Below are 22916 nucleotides of genomic sequence, written 5' to 3'. Positions count from 1 at the left end.
CCTAAAGGACATGGAACTGGAACAAATTGGGGTAGTTTAGATCCCACATTTACACACAACGTACAGATCAGAGATGTGGATCGACTGATTAAAGATGCAGAATTGGGATAGTTCTAACTTTCTTTCAAGGCTGTTCTCAAGCATCAACAGAGGCTCAAAAAGGTGTGAGGTTTCTGCATATGGCCGCCATCAGCCCAACTGAAAAAGTGATGGAGGAAGACAAAAAATATAGGCCTCACCAAAAGGTTTCCTCACCTTGGCACAGCATAGTGTCCAGTCCCACCCCTCATGCGTTCCATCTACCCGGTAGCAGTGTTCAGGAAGACTACCCCGCAGCTTCTTGCAAGCAAGGGCCCATTCCAGTTTCTATAGAATTCTGTCTCCACTTCCCTCACATTATTGACCGGTTCTCTTCCTTCCAGCACTACATTTCCACTGTGTGGAAAAACAACTTCAACCTCCATTTTTATCCAAAGGGTAGAAGGGGGCTATCCAAAATGGCATTACTATTGCGCACTCCCAGTAACCATGCATGTTACTTTCACAGATAAACACAGGATTTTAGCACTAAGAACGAGGAAAGCACATAGAAGCACAACTTTACATGAGTGGGCCAGTTGGCCTCCATTCTAGTGACCCAGATAAAAAGGCCTGGTCACATCTATGGATTCACAAAACATGGTGTACTGCTACCAACTCTCTACTTGCTAAACCCATACCTGTACCATTAGTTCCCTGCCAGTCAGTGAGGGCACACACTGTGCTCCTCCAGGTCATAGGAAAAGTGCAGGGCATTACTCCTGTCAAGGGCAGGCCTAGGCCTCTGTGCACATGCCCGATTAGCACAACACCAGGCCAAAATCAAATATCGGGATGCCAGATACATGAAGCTAAGCTCTCGGACAGGGGAACAAAACTCTTCACCACGAAGATGTCATTTTATTTCCCAACAATAGGCATTTTGGGATAGGAGAAAGTGACAGCAGCACCTAGTTTTGTTGTGCAAAAAAAGTGTGTGGATGTTGTGTTCCTTTTACATTTAGAGACTTAGTAGTGAGCTATTTTAATTTGGACTTTGTCTTATTTTTGTCTTTTTGGTGCGGTTGTTGAATGAGTGTGTAGAGGGGTAGGGTCTGCCGTAGCTTATGTATGGTTTTGTGGTGTATGTTGGATGTGGAATGGTGACGTGTGGACGTGAAAAGCTGTATGAATGTTGTAGTATATATGCATGAAAAGTGTAGTAGTTACATTCATTGTTCTTTTTACTCTTTATAAATTATGTAATATTCTTAGTATTTATTTATCTAGCACAAGCTACACAATAAACGTTCTCTAGATGCCTGACAAATCAATTGCAAAATATGAGGGTGAAGAACCACCGATGCAAGACAATGAAACCATCATGTTGGAGAAGAGATGTGTTTGAAAAATGTTCTTACAGCTTAGGAAGGCAGATTTATTTTTCACAGCTGGTGGTAGTGAATGCCTTTCTTTCTTTTGAACCCCCAAACCCAGATGTGCAGAACATCCACAGCACTGAACCGGAATCACATGTGCATCAGAGGTTCATGTTTCCCAACTGTTTGATTTACAACTTTTTGTTCACAAAGTAAAGATGTGTGTGCACATAAGTTTGTTAAACCCGCACCAAAATATTGGCCCATTGTCAAAAGTATCTACTATACATTATTTTGCCATTTACACTTTCACACTTCACTGCTTGTAACACAATTTTCATCTTCTGATTTCTTTATGTGATATGGTTCTTTGAGGGTACAGATTAACTCTCCTAATGCAGTCTGTTCAATAAAGTGATCCTACTCTCAGCTTCCATATTGTTATAGCCCAAGTGATGTCTTAATTATGGGGGTTTTCTTTTTATGACTTATGGGAGAAAAGCTTACAAACATGTCCACCACTTACCATGGACCTCTCCTTACATGCAGTTAGACCCATTGGATTGCCATTGCTTGCTTAAGAAAAGTCAGCCTATTGGCTTTACCATTGCATGCTTAAGAAAAGGGCAACCTATTGGATTGCCATTACTTGCTTAAGAAAAGTCAGCCTATTGGCTTTACTATTGTATGCTTAAGAAAAGGGCAGCCTTTTGGCTTTACCATTGCCCTCCTAAGAAAACCACAATTTATTGGTATCCTTTCATAGTTATCAATGTTGGCATTTCAAAGTAGCAAGGGTAATATAACCACGCAGCTGCTGAGGCTTTTCCATCCCCAGTAAAAGAGTCCTTTTTTTTTTTTGTATTTTTTTTTTTAATGTTGGGGGGCACTTCGCGTATGGGCCTTCATATTTTTGTTTATTTGCACAAATTGTATGTAGGCAAAATATGCATTGTTTTTTTCCTACACAAAATCCCAATTGGTGACAGCATTTTATATTTAGTTTTACTTACCTACAGTGCCTTGCAAACTCCAAACTTTGCGTGTTTTCCGAATACCTAATTATGAAAGAGCAGAATGTTAGTGACTCGAGGAGTTTAGTGGGTGCACCATATGCCCCTCTGCTTCTGCTCACCACAGCAGTCATCCCTCTCCATGCACTTATCAGTCATTGTGTGATTCACATTTTACTTACACAAAGCGTTCCCACACTTGTCCCCATAGGTATGAATTCATAAAAAGTCATTTGGGGCAGATACTAACTCTTAATTAGTGTGCTCCATTTGAGTCAGTTTCCCAGAACCTCACGTTTGTTGTTATAGTGAAACAGTGAAAAACACAGGCCAGGCAGATATATTTACTCCCTGCCCCTACTCCTTCCTGAGTACAATCTCTGTATCAGCTACATCAGCAACAGTTTTGCTCTGTTGCAGGAAAGCAGTCGGCAGAGTGCTGATTCTGCTGCCTTGCTATGTCCTCCACAACAGAATATGCTTCTGCAGCACAAAAGCTTTCAGTAACGGCCAACTGAAAGTCCAGGACATCAGTCTTCACGTAGTATTGTATGATGCCAAGTCAAGGACATCAGTCTGCCCATTGTATTGTATGTTGCCAACTGAATCTGGTGGGTAACCAACCTATTAAACCTTGTGTGAGGTTTACGACTCACATTATATGAGAAAGAACCAAGTCATTTTCATCCACTCCATCCATGAACTTGTAATCAAGTGTGCCGGTGGGCTTCTACACTTCTGCCAACTAGTTCTAAACTGTGACCGGAGGAGGGCTGTCATTGTGAATTATAGCGAGCACATATGCTTCCGGCCTGTCTCATAATTTAATAACAAGCAGTTTATTGCTGTGCAATACACTGCTCTGAACTTTTTGGTGCTTCTTACACACTGCTCCTGAAGGAGTTTTCTGCAGTAATTTCAAATTGTACTGCAATCCACAGTGCCAGCTTTGTACACTTCAGTAAACAGCTTGATACTTCATAGACGTTATCTATATTTACATTATAACCTTTATGAAGGAGAGATTGGGAAAGCTTCCATTCTCACTAATGTGAAAGGCCAACCTGCAGGATTTATTGAGGAATCTGTACACGTAACCAGTAGAGCTCTCACACAACATCTGCATCTTGGTGCTTTAATAAGTGCTTTTGCTTGGTATGTACTGCCTGAACAGCAGTCATTCTTTGTAGAAGATCAAGGACTCATTCACCGCTACATTCTTTCCACGTGTATAAACCTCGGAAACTTGGCAGAAAAAGGTTCTACGACAGCCTGAGTTTTAAACAACCTCTTGTGTTGTGTGTGGTCCCAGAGCAATGCAGAAGAAAAATCATTGAAATCCAGTATAGACTGCAAGATCAAAAACCTCTGCCTGCTCATGAATCATATGAAACTGGGTGTTGATCAAAGCAGACCAGCAGGACTGTATGGTTGGTTTGTGTACTATCCCCATGACAAGCTATAGGCCCAAAGATTTGTTTACAACTCCCCAAGTTAAGTGGGAGTCCATAGGTGTGCCCTAGAGTGAGTTACCATAGTCCCTCCATGCCCATTAAGAAACTGCTCAGGACACAGAGTTGCTTGGTGCTTAGCTTCTTCAAATAGGTCTTCATCCAGAAAAAGATGGAAGTAGTCAGTAGGAAAATAAATTGTAGTATTGACCTTACTCCTAGAATCTGCAGTGAACTGTGGATTTTGTGGCTGAGCTAAACTAGGAGGCTAACAAGGTAACACTCTGCCTGTGCTCTGTGCAGTGCCTGCCTGGACTGGGCTACCCTGCCACTGGGTGTATGCTGCACAGATTGTGGTTACAAAGGGACATACGACCTCCATGAACATGCCCACTGCATCACTGGAATACAAGTTACTATCTGAAGGAACAATAACTATAACTGAAAAAACACTTCAGGTTCTGCTGTCTGATATCTTTCTCAAATTATTTCTTAGTATCCGTTCTAGCTCAGAGCTCTCCTCCATTATTTGAGTTAGAACCTCTGAAGAAATCATTCTTTTGTTTTCTATCTAAAGTGTTCTGACTGAAGGAGAACACAGAGGTTCCCATACAAATAAATGCTGTATGTATGCTATGAACTGAAAGAACAGAATGCAATGCTGAGAGAGTGTAGTAATGTGTGAGCACAAAGACAGTCTCAGAAGGGAAACATCACTTTTCTGACTGCTGCAATGTGAAGAACTTCTCCAAAGAATCTGAAAAAGAAATAAAAAATGACTTCAAACTTGCAAAACACAATAAGGCAAAAAGCACATATTGCCGTAGTGGTCTCTGACCCCGTGAGAAACGTATTTGTAAGATAATTGTGAAAGAGCAAAATCTACTTGACTAACAGTGAGTTTAGCCAGGTGCACCAAATGCCCCTCTGCTTCCGCTAACCATAGCACCGGGCAATGTGTCATCCTTCTCCATCCACTGATCAGTTATTGTGTAATTCACATTTTACTTCCACTCAGTACTGCTTATATTTGGATGTATGAATGAAGATTATTATTTGGGGTGGACAAGTGTCCACCTCGAAGGATAAAGCCACCGCCTCCTAGATCTCTCACAAATTAAATAAAATAAACTTGCGCTCAATCCCTCGTAATGTTACCCGAAGCACTGAGGTTTAAATTAAAAGGAATGTGTAAAGTACTTAAGCAGTACATACACAGTAGAAGGGTCACAAAATACAATTTCCACAACCAACTTTATATTAAAGAGAAATCGTTTATGGCCGGGACCTAGATGTGATTTGAGGCTGACCACAATGGAGACCTGGTCAGAAACACTAAATTAGTTGGTCCCAGTGAAAGTCTGGAAGTCAACAATTTTGAAAAAAAATTAAATTGAAGTTCGGACACTTGAAGATAGCTCCCTCTTGAGCTATGGAGATTTGCTAGCTGATTTTTGTTTTTAAGTCCCAACACAGAAGGGGACTTGGACATTTTTTCTAAAATGCTGCTATCCTTGAGTCGGACAAAGACCAATTAAAATCTGACACTGTGGAACTCCTGGTTGGTTACCTTCCCCTCTTCCCTCTCCCCCCCTCTCCAAGTTTCCTGAAACTCTGGAGAATAAGGTTTTCAAGATTTTCAAACGTACTTTTATTGCTCAAGCTACAGTAGTACACTGCCAAGGCCCCACAACCTCAGGGAAGGGCACTTAAACTCACAGGGGGGAAGGCAGAGGCCAACAAGTCCAGTCCAGATCCATTTGCTACTGGTCAGCTGGGCATATCCAGCAAAAGGTCTCTTGCAGCTGCTTGTGTCCATGTAGAGACACAGGGGATCAGCCTTATGACTCTTAGAGTCCACGTCATTGTTGTGGGTCCAATGAGGAGCAAATCCAGTTCTGCAGGGCTCCTCTTAGGTCATGGAGAGCAAGTCCAGTCCTTTTATTCTTCACAGGTCCAGAAAGTGTTCTAAGTAAGGTGCATGGAGATGCCACATTTGTCCTGCACCATCACACACATTGTTTACCACATATTGGGGTAAAAGTTCCCAGGGGCAACACTACCCGATTTTTCAGCAGTTCCTGTTTGCACTACTACAAACAATCCCACATTTCCCCTCATTCTAAAAATCCAAGATGGCAAATCACTTCTTCTCTTGTGCAGAGCCTGTGTTCATACCCAGAGATGTGGGTAGGATAATGAGCTGTCCCTTCTCTGTGGTTATTTAAAAACGGTCGCAGGGGTAGCTCTCCCCCCACTGTTTTTGGAGACAGCTTGACTGTGGGGTGAAAGGATGGGGCTTTTTAAGTGTTGCACAACATTTGCTTGTGACAGGGCATGTCCCTTTAAAGTTAACTAGGTTCCTGGCCACACCCCAATTGGTATTCCTGCCAGGGTAAGGAAACACCCCTCTCACCTCCAGGCTGTTGTCTCTGCTCTGGGAGTAGTTTTACACCTCTTTCGTGCTTAATTCTAGGCCAGGTACAGGCTGTGAAGTTGCTGGAGAGCTAAAGCAAATTAGCCTTCAGCTCCTTCAGGCAGGGTATTTATAATTTTGTCAATGTCATATATATGACATACTGAAATTAAATCAGATGTCATCATTAGATTCGATTTTTATTAAATTTAAAATAAGTATTTAAATGGATTCTGTAACTGGTAAAGGTCAAAGCTTATAGATTAAAGTCTATAATGTGTATTTTGACTTTTCCTATGTGCTAGATACAGCCTGACCAGTCACAATGCAATTTTGGGCCTGGTCACACACGTGCATGCCCTTTATATAATTTTTTATTATTAACTATTACGCATCCCAGCTTGTGGGCAACAAGATGCTTTTAAAGGTGGCTTATTTAATGTCTAAAATCAGGTTTTCCTATCAGTTAAAAGAGGCGATTTTCACAGGTATGCAGCAAGGTTGAAGCTCTTGCAGGTTTGTTACACAGAATATGCCTCAAGCCCTTTATTCACTGCCACTGCAGGAGAGGGTACAATAGGGCTGCAGTCCACACGCAGTATTTCACTTTCCATACCCTGGGTGCATTTATGCAGCATATACTATGCTTCATGGGGAATTTAAATGTTCCATTCAAATTTTAAACCCGTTTCTATTTTTGTTTTTGGGGGGGCGGGGGTCAGAGCACATAGACAAGGCATCTGTTAGGTTAGTTGAAAAATTGGGTCTGCCCACCCAAAAAGGGCAATTGAGTCCACCAGAGCCGTTTATCTTTTATTGTCCATTCACATTTTCTTTGACACACAGCAGCATATAATGTGGGTCAGAGGGCCCCCATTTTATTGCTGTTTCTACTGTGCTGCAGAGGTGGGACTCCTGAAAGAGACCGAGCAGCAGAAGTGTTGAAGAAAGAAATGGTTATCATTTATTTCTCTTTCTGGGAATCCCTCCCCATCTGGGGCCCGATTGGGGCACCCCCACCCCTTTGTTATCCATTAGTAGGAATGAACTTGAGAGATTAGTTGCTGGAAATGGGACAGACGGCTAGCTTGGTGGAGAAAATCTCACCGGGCATGCTTGCAGCTGCTCTTGCTGGTGTTGCTGTCTGTTCGGATCTGTGACCGTGCACTGACATTACTGAGGGGCAGGGGCTGAGGTGGAAGTGATTCCAGGTCGTCCCTCCATCAGTGGCCACTTGGAGAGGAATGCCCAGTTCAAGCACCGGAGGGTCCCCCGCTCTCACCCTTTTGGGTGACCAGTTGATATCCTCCACATTGCACAGGTACCACTGAGGACATCCTAAGGATGCCCATTGCACCAAGGGGGGTAATAAACGTATGTATAGGATTCAGATCCAAATCTCCTTCACAAAATGCCTTCCTTGTTGATAGTTCTACCTCTTGTGGATGGCAAGAGATAACATTTTACTTTTACAGTTAACTTGCTTTTAATTGTAATTTAAAATCACTGACTGTTGTGATTGTCCCAGTTTAGAGCTGATAGCTGGCTCAATATAAAAGTTATCACTAAATGGTTAGTAAAAAGAAAAAAATAAGCAGACCGTTGTTAAATCCATGCATTGTAAGTGTATTGGAAGAACAGTGCTTAATCATCACTCCACTAACCATGTTTCTCTGTAAATTGTATGTTGGCTTTTTGCTCATTATCAAATTCTGTATCCTACGAATGTTTTCCAGTCTTTGTGTTTTGTCGCCAGTCCCTGCTTTGCTTCTTACAATCCACATTGCCTGACCACAGCTGTTTCCTTCCAAACTCCCTCAGGGTCAAAGATCCATCTTCCATATCATGTTTATATTTTTCACAGTATTGTATTCCTTCCTGACATTACCTTAGGGGCTATGACGTGAGTAGAAAAAGGAGCTTTAAGAACAAGTAGATAAGCCAAGTGAACACATGCTACTTTAAGGAGCTGCAAAATGTAAACCAAAGGCAGGAATGATAGCACATAAGTCTCAGAGGTCTCCAGCCACAAACAAGTCTCTATAACTTCTGATAGGTTGGCTGTCCTAACTCTACTCTATCATATGAGTCTCGAGTTTGAAACCATGTCAGCTGGCCACATGGTTAGGGTCAGCATCTCTTAACCTGTTAACGGTCCAATTTCCTGAAGTCCATTGGGAGCTCCCTTCATTTTTAATTTGCCACCTTCCAGAGCTCCCTTCACCTCTGTGTCACACTTGATCAAGATTTGCTATGATTTTGAAAATGCCTGTGTAGGAAATCCACATTTTCTGTGTAATCACAACAGATTTTGCACCTTTTGCTGGGCCCTATATTTTTGCTTGCTTTAGAATTCTGTGCACTTTACTCCTGCTAGCCAGGAGTAAAGGGCCCGTGCGCCTCTTTTAAGCATTGTTAAATTGGCATGTTCCTAATTGGAATATTTAACTTGCCTTGAAGTCCATAGTATTTGGTACAAAGTGTGACCAGGTCCTGGGGGTTAAATGTCCCAGGTGGATTGCAACAGGTATTGTGCCTTCCACCACAGTGACAGTGCAAACATGGATTTAGGCCTACCCTGTGTAGCCTGACTATAGCAGTGTAAAAACTGTAAGCCATTCAACCCTTCTAAATAAACACTTTTGACAGGTTAAATCCTCCCTCTCAAACATTAAGGTCAGCACTATGTAGGCCTTCTAGTCTACAAAGCTGGGTGAATAGTATTTCAAAGTAGGGCATGTACAAATTTGTTAACATGCCCTTACAGTGACAAGCACCTAAAAGCTATTTTTCTCTGTGGCTGGTGTAGCCGTCCTATGTAGAAAACCAGATACAGATTCAAAATCCTAATATTGTATCTTTGGAAAGTGACTAAAAAAAATAATTAAGCAACTATTTTAATAGTAATTAAAAAGCCAATCTAAGATGTAGAATTTTTAATAAATATTTTAACGAAAGTAGTTTTTAAAAAGTGACTTTTTCCCTGCCCGAAGTTCCTGGATACTAATTACATTTGCTTTCCAACTTCTTCAAGCCATGATTAACAATTAAATAGGTGTGCAGTTCCTCCCAGGAGCTACAGAGTAGGTCATTGTGACTGACCAGCTGACTTGAATGGGTAGAGATGACTCCTCTGACCCTCACAGAATATGCAGGGATTTTTGCATCCTTTACGACATTATAGTGTCACATAATGCTGGAGGGCCAAATCCTGCTTGACAGGTTTGCTGGGGTAAACATATAACACTTGAAGGAAAGAAAACAGGATGCCAAGAGAATGTTTGTGTAACCACTGTTATGTAGCTAGAGAACCCTACTTTTACCCTGTAATACTTATGTCTCTGAGTTTATTGTGGGTACGGTGGTTGCTTCAAACTGGATTTTAGTGTTAGATGTGGGAGGACACTATAATCACCATAGAGGCTCTGCACACAAACACGCAGCCCTCAAAGCCCAAGTTTAGTGTGGCTGAATACTTTTGCCATTTGGAAAATGCCCAATGTAGGTAGGGTTAGCCACGGAAATCTTTACTGTATAGGTTAGGGCAAGTCCAGGAGTCATTACCACCCACTAGCCAGTGTCAGACATAAATGTGGCACCTGCAGGCACCCACTTCAAAACACTGCTGGAAGAAAAGGAGAGGCCTAAACCTTCTGTATGTGTCCACTGCAGAGCCCTGAAGGACTTGAACTGTTCCCTGTTGTACACAGAATAAAGAAGTGGACTCCATGGACCATAAGGTAGACATCCTGTTAAAGAAATAGGGGTATAACAAGCTATAATAAGCCTGTTCAGCAACTGCCCAGCATCCTATGTCAACTGGAACCTGCTGTTGGACTCTGCCTGACTCCCTGTGAGTCTCTAATTGCCTCCCTTAGGTCCTGAGTGGCTTTAGAAGTGCACTTCTTTGGTGGATTTTGATTTAAAGGATTCAAGTCAGAAGATAAACTCTTTGCTCATGACCAACATGGTTAGTGTATCCGACCCATGCTTTATCGCGGTTAGTTTCAAATTGTGCATATGTCCCAGTCAGATGTATGACATTACAGCGAATGCCTTACCACACTCGCCTTTACCGTGCATCCTGTATCACATAATGCCTTTACCACAAACTGCCTAAACTATGCAAGTCTTTACCACGCATGCCTTTGCAATAAATAGTAATTATATAATATTTAAGAGAAACCCCTATATTTGTATTCCCTTATATATCCTTTAACTCACCCACCCAATACCCTTACCCACCACTAATATCCTTACCCACCCTAAAAATACCCTTACTGCCCAAATGCCCTTGCCCACATTAAACTCTAAAACTCCTTACCACCTATATACCCTTACCCACCTTAAACCCTAAAAATACCCTTCCCCATACCCTTTCCCATCCCTAAACCCTAAAAATACCCTTCCCACCCAAAATACCCTCACCCACCCTAATGCTAAAAAAGTACCACCCAAATACCCATACCCTCCCTAAAAATATCCTTACCACTCAATGCCCTCTGGCACCCCTAAACCAGAAAAATACCCTTACCTCCCAGTGCCCTCACCCACCTCAAACCCTAGAAATACCCTTACCTACCCCTAAATCCTTCAATTACCCTTACCACCCAAATAAACTTACCCACCCCGAACCCTCACCCACCACTAAACCCTAAAAAACCCTCACACACCCCTTAACCCCAAAATCACCCTTGGCACCCAATGCCCTTACCAACCCCTAAATCCTAAAAAGCCCTTACCACCCAATACCCTTACTCATCTCTAAACCCTAAAAATACCCTTACCACCCAAATACCCTTACCCTCCCTAAACTCTAAAAAATAAATGTCCTCACCACCCAATAACCTCACCCACTCCTAAAACCTAAAATTCCCTTACCACCCTATACCCTCACCCAACCCTAAAGCCTAAAAACACCCCTGCTCACCCCTAAACCCTAAAATCACCCTTACCACTGAATAATCTTACCCACCACTAAACCCTAAAAATACCCTTGCCACCTAATATTCTTACCCACCCCTAAACCCTAATTTAGTGACTTTGCATGTGTATCCTAACAAGGGTTGTGATTATTTTTTGACGTGGGTAGTCACCCACCCCAAATGATGACCCAGTTTCTTACAGACCGCTCCTACTTGTTCCTGAAGGCATTTAGCCACAGCTCATCTTAATGAACTAGAATGTGTATTGTTTCAATAAATGTATTTCAAACTTCTAGTCTCTCTCTTGTGTTTGGGATGGGCATGCATGAGTAAGACAACAAAAGGGTAAGACCTCGTTCCACAGTTTCCTTGGGGATCAAAGTGACATGTTCAGGTTGCCATAATCACCTTCCACTTAGGTAAGGTTAGCGGTTTGGGTGAGGCATTATGAGCTAGCCAGGAATTGGGCCGACCTCCTCTTAAGGTGCGGACTCCCTGCATTCTGAAGATCTGTCTTCCTAATATTCAGTCCTATTATTTTAGTAGGAACCTTATAGTACTTTCACATATATATCTTGCAACAGCACCTTTGCACCTCCAGAAAGAAAACATGCACTCCACTTTTTCCAGCAACCTACGCAGTCTGGATGGATTTTTATGGGTTGCCAGAATAAATGGTTGTACGCAGCAATTTAGTGTGTGTGTTTTTTTTTTTTTTTTTTTTTTTTTTTTTTTTCCGGAGATGGAAAGGCGCTTTTAGAATTTGGTCAAGTGCTCAGGTTTGCTCACACACCACTGTCATAGAACTGGAAGTGGTGAGGACTCTGTGGTTTGGATACATATATGGAAGTGTGTGTGTGTTTGTGTATGTATGTAGCCTTGATCACAGTATTCAACATAAAGAAACTAACATGGTATTAACATACCTGCATTCATGAATATAAAAATAAAAAATAAAAAATGTGAGTGTTAACACTTCTGAAGGCAGCCGCTATGTTTGTTAGCCCTGTGCGCCCCCTCCTTTTTAAAGCTTACAATGCCCCAAGGACTTGGCCTACCTGGGCAAAGTAAAAGAAAAGGGGACCACCTTTTTAAAAAAAAAAACAAAAAAAAAAAAAAAACATTCTGACGATCCGTCCGCAGATTTTTTTAGAGATGTTTTTTTTAATGCTTTTTTGCCTTGGCAGGGTCTGTGGGGGTCCCACACCAAGACTAGGGGCTGAAGGTGACCCAACCCTGGCCTCTCTTATTTATTTTTTTTAATCCTTTTTTGTGGGACTCGGCAAGATGGCTGCCAACACTTGAAGTGAGGCAGCCAGTCAGGTATCAGCACAAGGAGAGTTTGAACTGCAAATTATCCACATGGCTTGATATCTATCTATATTTTTTTTAAACTAATATCTCAAGAAATACTGAACGGATTTACACCAATTCACAACAAGAGTTTGCAATGCAATAGGTCCCTCATTTGCTTGAGTTAGAGCTATTAGCATTGTAAATTCATAACTGTACTCTTCTTGCCACATAAATTGGTCAATCCTGTCTCATAATTTTGTCTCTTCCTGCCATATAATTCCAGCGACCCTGCATATAACTAAAGCACTTCCATTTACCTTCTTCCTCTACTTGAAGCAAAAAATAAAAATGTTGCCATTTAGCATCCTACTTTAAATCTGCCATGCTAATTCCAGTAGAATACCACTTTCACCACCCCACCATCAGAGTTGCTGGCTGCCTAACACAATTCCCCCCAAAAAGACACAAGCCAGGCACAGAGGAGAAATAAACTAGAAGGGTCACCAAAACATATTGGGAGCTTTTAAACAGTCATACTGTAATAAGGATTTTAGGCTTGCCTGAATTATGGTCATAATTGTAATAGGGAGATATTATTATAACATATACAATTATCATTTAAAGCTTTATCAGAAAGACACTTGGCATTAGACTGTAATGCTCAAAACAGCCCCTAGAGGGCACCATAACAAAAATATCATATGTAATAAACATGGTCAAGTAACAATATGGTTAGCCCCTAGAGGGCAGAACCCCATGAAAAAACAGAGCAAGTAATGCAGTGTAACCGTATACTTAGCTCGTAGAGAACATTAGCAGGCCTACTGCAATGATAATACAAACAAGGCCTTTAAAATAAAACTTCTCCTAACTGTAAATCAAAAGTTCTAGCTATGAAAAAGTGTAAAAGACATTGAAAGATGAGAAGGGGTTATTATTTTATTGTCCCCACTAACATAGTGTGGGGGGGCAGAGATGATTTAGACAGAACACATTATGCTCAACGTTTTTAAGGTGGTCCCATTGTCCTAGGACCACCACCACAGGCCGAGTTAAGATCAAAAATGTTTTGTAAAAGTAATGCCCTTCAAAGCATTTTGGGGCAAGTTTCCATGCCATTAATATTTTAGTGGATTGATATGACTGTAATGCTTCAAACAGCCCCTAGGGAACACCACAATAAAAATAGCATTTGTAAGAAACATAGTCACATAACTATATAATTAGCCCATAGACAGCATAACCACACAAAAATAGCAAAAAATAATGCAGAATAACCATATATGTAGCCCCTAGAAAGCATAATGCATGACATATTTTCAGGGGTGGCAGGCCTTTATCAATGATATTACAAACAAGACCCTTAACCACTTTGCTGCCAGGCCTTTTTTTGGCAATTTGGGGCAGTTTGCGCTTGGGCCCTCAAAACTTTTTGTCCACATAAGCTACCCACGCCAAATTTGCGTCCTTTTTTTTCAACATCCTAGGGATTCTAGAGGTACCCAGAGTTTGTGTGTTCCCCTGAAAGAAACCAAAACATTAGCCAAAATACAGCAACATTTTTGTTTTGTTTTAAAAAAAAAAAATTGCATAAAGGGCTGCAGAAGAAGGCTTGTGTTTTTCCCCCTAAAAATGGCATCAAAAAAGGGATTGCGGTGCAACATCTTCCCAGCTTTCAGGAACAAGCAGACTTGAATCAGAAAACCCAATTTTTCAACACAATTTTGGCATTTTACTGGGACATACCCCATTTTCAAAATTTTTTGTGCTTTCAGCCTCCTTCCAGTTAGTAACTGAAATGAGTGTGAAACCAATGCTGGATCCCAGAGAGTAAACATTTCTGAAAAGTAGACAAAAGTCTGAATTTAGCAAGGGGTAATTTGTGGAGATCCTACAAGGTTTTCCTACAGAAAATAACAGCTGAAATTAAAAAATATTGAAATTTAGGTGAAAAAACAGCCTTTTTTCTCCACGTTGTAGTCTGTAACTTTTTCCTGCGATGTCAGATTTTTGAAAGCAATATACCGTTACGTCTGCTGGACTCTTCTGGTTGCGGGATATATCGGGCTTGTAGGTTCATCAATAAACCCTAGGTACCGAGAGCCAATAATTGAGCTGCACCTTGCAGTGGGTTTTCATTCTATACCTGAGTTACAGCAATTCATTTGCTGAAATATAAAGAATGAAAAATAGGTATCAAGAAAACCTTTGTATTTCCAAAGTGGGCACAAGATAAGGTGTTGAAGCAGTGGTTATTTGCACATCTCTGAATTCCGGGGTGCCCATACTAGCATGCGAATTACAGGGCATTTCTCAAATAGACGTCTGTTTTACACATTGTCTTCCATTTGGAAGGAAAAACTGTAGAGAAAGACAAGGGACAATAACACTTATTTTGCTATTCTGTTTTCCCCCAAGTCTCCCGATAAAAATGGTACCTCACTTGCGTGGGTAGACCTAATGCTTGTGACAGGAAACGCAACATGGACACATCACATTTTTACATTGAAGTCTGATGTGTTTTTTGCAAAGTGCTCAGCTGTAGATTTTGGCCTCTAGCTCAGCCGGCACCTAGGGAAGCCTAACAAACCTATGCATTTTTTAAAACTAGACACCTAGGGGAATCTAGGATGGGGTGACTTGTGGGGCTCTCACCAGGACCTGTTACCCAGAATCCTTTGCAAACCTCACAATTTGGCCCCAAAAAAATGTTTCCCTCAAATTTTTGTGACAAAGTTCTGGAATCTGAGAGGAGCCACACATTTCATTCCACCCAGCGTTCCGCCAAGTCTCCCGATGAAAATGGTACATCACTGGTTTGGGTAGGCCTAGCGCCCGCGACATTAAATTCCCCAAAACACAACGTGGACACATCACATTTTCCCAAAGAAAACAGATGTTTTTTTGGAAAGTGCCTAGCTGTGGATGATGGCCTCTAGCTTAGCCGGCACCGAAGGAAACCTACCAAACCTGTGCATTTTTTTAAAACTATACACCTAGGGGAATCCTAGATGGGGTGACTTGTGGGGATCTGACCAGGTTCTGTTACCCAGAATCCTTTGCAAACCTCAAAATCTGGCCAAAAAACACTTTTTCCTCACTTTTTGGTGACAGAAAGTTCTGGAATCTAAGAGGAGCCACAAATTTCCTTCCACCCAGCGTTCCCCCCCAAGTCTCCCGATACAAATGGTACCTCACTGGTTTGGGTAGGCCTAGTGCCAGCGAAAGGAAATGCCCCAAAACACTATCTGGACACATCAATATTATCAAATACAAAATGATCTGTTTTTGCGGGGAGGAGCTGCGTTTTTGTCCTGGGCTCAGCGGCCGTTCTAGGGAAACCTACCAAACCCAGACATTTCTGAAAACTAGACACCCGAGGGAGTCCAGGGAGGTGTGACTTGCGTGGATCCCCCAGTGTTTTCTTATCCAGAAATTTATCCTCAAATTTAGCTAAAATAAAATCACATTTTTCCCTCATTTCTTTTTGGGATCACTGCACCAGGAAAAATTTCCTACCATCCAACGTTCCCGTCAGTCTCCCGGTAATAGTGATACCTCACTTGTGTAGGTGGGCCAAGTGCCTGTGACAAGGAAGAGCCAAAAACATGTTGAAATTGAGGGGAAACCAAAGCGGGTCCAAAAGGGCAGTTTGGGAAGAAAAAACTAAATTTAGGTTGACAAGTGGGGCAGAATTTTTATCGCTATAGATAAGACAGTGCTGGGTGGTAGGAATTTTGTGGATTCCTGCAGATTTCGGAAGGTTCCATCACAAAAATGTGTGATTTCCAGCAAAGTTTGAGGTTTGCAGGGCATTGTGGGTAATTAAATGGTGCGGGGTGCATGTGAAACACACCACCCGGTCCTTACCCAGATGTTTAGTTTTCAGATGTGTCTAGGTCTTGTGGATCTTTCTGCATGGCCGTGTCACAAAGTCCAAAAAGTGCAGCCCTCACCATTCCAAGTGAGACAATTTTGAGAGTTAGCCAAGCTCTTGAGGCCCAAATATAAAACCAAAACCCAAAATAATCAAATGTCCTCTTGCTTGCCATGGGATAAGATGTTTTAGTGTGCGGGGGGGAGACCTGAAAGACTGTTGCCCCCTTCAGTTGGGGTGGGGGTATTACCATGCCCATACTGGTTGGTAGCCACCACCACACTATTTTTGTTTTTTTTTTTGTAATTATTTTTTTTAATTCCCTGGCATCTAGTAGACTTTCTGCCCTCTGGTGTGGATCAGGGGTAATTGCCCCATCTGCCCACTGGTGGGCAGAAAAACTTTGGCCCCATTTATTTGGGGTGGGGGAATGACCATACCCCCACTATTATTTTGGAAAAAAAAAAAAATCTTCCCTTGTCTCTGGTGGGCTTTCTGCCCCCCTTGGGAGCAGATGGGCCTTCCAAAAATAGACCGATCTGCCCCCAAGATATGACCAACAGTAATGGGGATCTACCCTTGTCCAAGGGGCTGCCCTCCCAAACAAAACCCACACATACACACACCCCAATCCCTGGTGCCTAGTGGTTTGTGCCCCTTTAGGGACAGATCGGCCATAAGAAAAATATGGGGGCAGAAATGGCCTAAATATAATTTGCCCCCCAGGGGAGCGACCGTTGCCTAAGGGGTCGCCCATATATAAAAGAAATATAGTAAACAAAAATATATATATATATCCTGGTGTCTTGGGGTTTCTGCCCCTCCTGGGTGCAGATTGGCCTAACTATAATAGGCCGATGGGGCAGAAATGGCCTAAAAGTAATTTTTCCCCCAGGGGACGACCCTTGCCTAAGGGGTCGCTCCCCACATATAAAAAATAAATGACCCCTGGTGTCTAGCGGTTAGGGTTAGGCCTCTGATGAAGTCAGCATGCGATCATGTGCTGACATCATCAGACGCCAGGAGCTGGTCCAAGGACGTAATGGCCTCAGCACCACAGCCAAGGACGTAACCGTTACGTAAAAGTCCAGCCATGAAAATACTTAAAAGATTTTGAATGGTGGGAGAGGTTATTATTTTGGGGTCCCCACTAACCTAGAGTGGGAACTCTGATATGACCTAAACAGAAAAAGCATGTTGTGCTGAACATTTTGATAGTGGTTCTATTGTCCTAGGACCACCACAGGCTGAGTATGGGCAAACATGTTATGAAAAAAAATGTTTGCAAAGCATTTTGGGTTGGGTTTTCCCAAGTGCAGTGAATATTGTAGTATTGGCTATTGCTTTGAGGATTTCTGGTTTATGTAAAGCATTTACCAATTTCAAGTGTTTTAAGGGGAGAGCCACAAGAAATGACTCTGATTAGGTAACTGTTAACAATTTGACCACTGCTTCAATACCACCAATCGAGTTTGCGCTGTTGTGCCTGTTCGTGCAGTGAGTGCCATGGCTGCCGTGCAGCTCGAAGGGGAGAGACAAAAAAAAAATAGTTTGCCCACTCTGAAGTATATCAGCAGTTGTGCAATAATCCATGTAACAAGGGCAGTCTGCAAGGCGTGCCAAAAACAGCCTCAAGGTAGGACAAACGTAAAGCAATTACCAATGACATCAAGTTATTTTTGAAAGGCAAGTTCACAAACGAGTGAAAGTGATGGGCGTGGTTAAAAGCCCCCAATACTTACAACAGGTCAAAGCGCTTGCACACGCGACCTAAAAACACTCTTTATGGACCAAGAGCTAGACTTTCTGCCAAATTTGGTGTAAGTCAGTTTAGAAGTTCAGGCTGTAATAGTGTTCAAAAATTTGAAAAACCCCATTGGCCCCTGCTGGACAGATCACCCCAATACTTTCAACACAGCAGCTGAACTGACTGAAGTATACGTTTTGAAAGTTTTGTGAAGATTTTTCAAACGGCACTAAAGTTTTTGGCAAAATAAATTTAAAAATCTGTCTATGGAAAAAATGGTGCTAACTACAACTACCTACTGGTGACCGTCAGTACATAAAATAAATATATATATATATATATTTACACACATTCACCCTCTTTCTATGAAGTAATAAGTTACATTTGTTCTTACTCACCATCCTCATTTTGAAAACTTTTTTTTTCTTTGAAGGATGCTAGTTGCTGCCTTCTCTCCTAATGCACTATAAATGCTCTGTTAAACTGCTGTCATCTGTTATGCTGTTCAATCTGAAATTGACTCTCTTCTGTCTCCACAGATGACAAGAACACCTGCCCTCCTCCTTTGTTTCTGCGGATTTCTTTTGTCACTTATCCGCGACGTGGCATGCAGGGCGCAGGGTAAGCATATTCGGAACATTCGGCCGGGTTTTATATTGAATGCATTTAACAGTCTTAAATGCATTGTTTCACAGAAAGGCAACCACATATAGTTAGTATATATAGTTGTGTTGTCTTGTCCATAATCATATAGTTTGCCAGTTGATCGACAGAGTGCAAGCACAGTACTTTTAACAGCATGGTACCCAAATTGCTAAGCCAGAAACCTTTGAAGTGAATTCCTGGAAGCTCACCTGAGGCAAATCAGAGCATACTGGCTTACAGCGTTTTTTTTTTTTTTTGGGGGGGGGGGGGGGGGGGGTGAACAAATATCTGGATGAGTGGTTAAAGACTGCTACTAATTAAAATAATTTCATCTTCATTTTATCAGGTTGCTCAGCGTATAGTCACCCTGGTGGGTTTTTTTTGTTGTTTTTTTTTTTTTTTTTTTACTGTACACATGTGATTTGATTTGTTCAGCTTGTTGTTACAGTTAGCATTATGTGCACATGGCCTTCCACTTTCAGAATTCTGCTTTTCATACATATCGATGCTGGCCTTAGGCATGCCATTTCCTCCAGCATTTGTCTTCCTCACATATCTGTAATTGCACTAGTTTTCTGATGTGTACAGTAGTTTGCCTTTGTGTTTGGTATTAGTTTGTGTAGTGATTGTGAAGGCCATGCCAGGTAATGATGGTTTTCCTTAGGTATGCAGAAGTGTTGCAGTGCTCCTCGAGTGGTATTGTCCTTTGGAAGTGTAGTTCTGAGGGAGGTCCTAAACAACCTGAGCAACGAATACCTCTCAGTATGTTTCCACACCGGAAAAATCTGAAACGTTTAGGTATGCTGTCAGTAAATTCAAGTAGGCTAACCTGTAGTGCTGTTGTGATATTAGTAGAGCTTCTTGTTATTTGGACCTTGATTGAATCTCGAGTGCCAGGGCCCTCGTCAGGGGGCCATTGCTGCATGCACCACCCATTGCCTCTGGATGCGCTGCCAGTGGTAGTACCAGCACAGCTTCTAACACTCAACCTCCTATAAGTGTGACAATTCAGAGTGTTCTAGGCTCCCAAAGCTACAAAAATTGCTTTGGTGACTGGTTTTAGTCATGTTCAATAAGTATTGAAGAAACAAACAGCATTTGTCTTGACCATCTCCTAATTAGGCAAACAGCGCCACCACGTGGCTGGCTGTCATAAGTGCTGGTGTTGACAAGGGGACACGCATAGGTCGATGAAACTTTTGATTCACATGGAGTATCCTGGCTACGGTGTGACCAATGTTTCTCAATAATCAATACACAAAAAATCATTTGGCTAGTCATTAATCAGCAGTTAATAAACATCACACCATGACCCTTCTGCCATGAATAACCACAACTCAAGATACGTTTAGTAGTTTTTATTCCTTATTAGTTACAATACTAATAATTAGTTCAAATTCACAATTCCGTATTCATTCGTTATAAGGCGCCAAAAACATAATCTAATCAAAACTTGCATCAGAACACATTCTAAAGCATTAGCATAAGTCAACATATGAATGAAAGACTAATATGCCAACATAAGTAGTAGAGTTCAGCAAATCAGTCTGTCAATCATTTGTCTCTGTCATAGAGTAGGAACCTCATCTAACCCAGATTAGCATCAGCATGTGGGACTTAATACGAAAAACAGTTTAGAACATGAATTTGGAAAAACATCTAAGAGAAAAACTATTAGAGAGTGCAGTTAGTACCTAGAAAGGAAAGGCACAAAAATATAATTCAGTCACATTGTCTTATCTACATATCCTCGATATGGATCAGCAACAAAGTCAGTCTTCGTCTTCAGGTCATCAGTCAATCAGCATCACATCAGGCCCTCAAGAGCATGAGCCCAATAACAGAATCTCAAATCTCTTTGCATCAATATCGGTATAAGGTTTCTTCCCCTAACATCTGCACTTAACATCTCCCCTCTCTTCCCTCTGTCACGTTGTTATATTAATGTAACCCAGACTATCCCCCAATTCCTAATTGGTCAATTAATTTTTTACTCTAACCAATACATTTTGTAATTCAAATCTCAATTCTAATATTACACAGTTCTCAGATTGTTGATTGGTTCACTGTACGATGTTCTCATCATCCGGCTCGTCCGGTATCTAAAATGTTGCATTTTCTTCTCCAGTCAGTGTCTCTATTGTTCGAGTCCTGGGAAAGTACACTGAGAGCACTTTACACCCTTTTTGCTACATTTCCAATTCCATCATCTCCTGCCTGTCAGTTCATGCAAAGGTTTCAGCTAAGTAAATTTTATTAAACAATGAGCGGTTCAGTCATTCAGCTCATCAGCATCTTCAATTAACAATAGAAATACTGCTTCTGCATAAGGCCTGGTAAGACTAGGCCACGACTTTGGCTAAATTAAGCTCTACAATATAATGCAAAGCATTAGTTATATCTCTCAATATGACATACTATTACATTATTTTAATACATTTTTCAATATTTCCCATATGTTAATTACTCTTTTAATATTATACATGAAATGTGGTGGACACTCCTCAAGGTCACCATTTGAAACGTGCGCATTATTTTTCTACGTTAATTATTTTCTACACTTTTTATTATTCAGAATACATAAACATTCATTAATAAATTTTAATCAAAAACATTTGCGTTAATAGTACCACATGGTGCAACAGGTTGTGCAGGACTATAATTCATTTTTGCAATAACTCTTTTGAATTGGGTAGAATCTTACGTTTAGTAATCCTTTATTTAATTAATTTTGGCTTAATATTGCAGAGGTGTCTAATACCAGGCCATGAATTCGTGGCAGATTTTTAGAATCTGTTTATGCAAAAGGGTTGCCCCCTCCTAAGGGATTGGGTATAGTAAAACAATGCAAAAGAGCTACAATGTTCTGCCTATGAATGGGAGTCCTTTTTTAGTGCATACATGCAGGAAATGCATTGTAGAAATCTGTTTGTTTAGTTGATTTAGATACTTGGAAATGTAGTTTGCTTAAATTTAAATTTGTGGCATAAACATTAATTCATATGAGCATCAATACAAGTCAGTCATTCAAGTGATATTTAATCAGACAGGACATGAAAAAATCGATTTGTAGCAGGTTAAGGTGAACATTAGTGAAATGACCCAACACTGTCAAACATTGTAAAATGTTAAGAATAAACAAAGAAGCCACCTGTAATGTTTTAGTTGTATTAGAAAGGGTCAGTTATTTCAGCCTGGCAGCTGTTCCATGAATGATAAAGAGACATTCATAGTGCATATTGGGCATAAAAAAGACATTGTTGTTCAAGTCACTTAAAGATTCATTACAATATGGTATAATGTTGATACATTTTGATGCCCTTGGTAGCATATGAGAAGGAGAGAGAGTGTCGTACTGGGTCATTATTATATTTAAAAGATACATATTAAGAAATAGGATTAACTTGTTCTATGTATGGCGAGGACTCGGTGAGCAAAAAATAAGCAGGAACTCATACCTGCTCCTGTGTCAGAATAGTTGTCAATCTGTACTACATAAAAGGAAAGAGCAAACTTGTATACCAACATCAGAGGGGTGTACGATGTCTTAATTGGTTGTGGGTAGACTAGATCTATTGGAATGTACATTAAAAAGTGCCTGGTATGGTGCAAAAAGATTTTCCTTGGCGCTTTTTGTCTATGGAGACACATTTTTTTTTTACTCATCTCAGACGTGTTAGGCACATGGAGTTGGAGTTCTATGTGGGACGTTGCGATAAATAATTAATTTGGATGTTTTATAGTGTGGCTGCTGGTGCTTTTCCCAGGAACTGTGGAACCAGTGGCAGCATTTTGTGGCGTCTTGAACCCAAAGCGTTATTGTAGCTTGTAGATTCTTAAAGAGGCAACTTTGTCTGAATGGTTCTGTTGTAGATTACATGCCAGGAGCTGTGGTCCAGTTGTGTTTCAGCGTTCTTGACCACAAACTAAATCATTAGGCAAAAGAGTCTGATTCTTCAAGTCAAATAGTTAACAGTTGTGTATTTGATCTGTTGCAGGTGACATTAGGGTGTGTTGTGTAGGCTTGTTGATTTTAAGTGATTGGTTCTAATAATGGTCCACTGGTGTAGTAATCTCAAAAGAAGAAATATAACCTCTTTTGGGATAAATATTGGCTTGGTAGTAGTGTGACACGGACATGTATGATGG

At 41.2% G+C, this 22916-nt stretch overlaps 1 protein-coding gene across 4 annotated transcripts in view; it reads left to right on the top strand.

Annotated features, from left to right (window-relative positions):
• Positions 1-22916, top strand: part of LOC138248762 (OX-2 membrane glycoprotein-like) — a 123844-nt gene that overhangs the window by 29448 nt on the left and 71480 nt on the right. For all 4 annotated transcript variants that reach the window (XM_069202635.1, XM_069202637.1, XM_069202638.1 and 1 more), the window contains one exon: positions 18662-18743. In XM_069202635.1, coding sequence (XP_069058736.1) covers positions 18662-18743 — 82 coding nt within the window. The remainder of the gene's footprint in view (positions 1-18661; positions 18744-22916) is intronic.

This window comes from Pleurodeles waltl, chromosome 8, assembly GCF_031143425.1.
Source record: "Pleurodeles waltl isolate 20211129_DDA chromosome 8, aPleWal1.hap1.20221129, whole genome shotgun sequence".
Taxonomy (NCBI): domain Eukaryota; kingdom Metazoa; phylum Chordata; class Amphibia; order Caudata; family Salamandridae; genus Pleurodeles; species Pleurodeles waltl.
The sequence above is the reverse complement of the archived record's forward strand: the minus strand, read 5'-3'. Positions and strand labels throughout refer to the sequence as shown.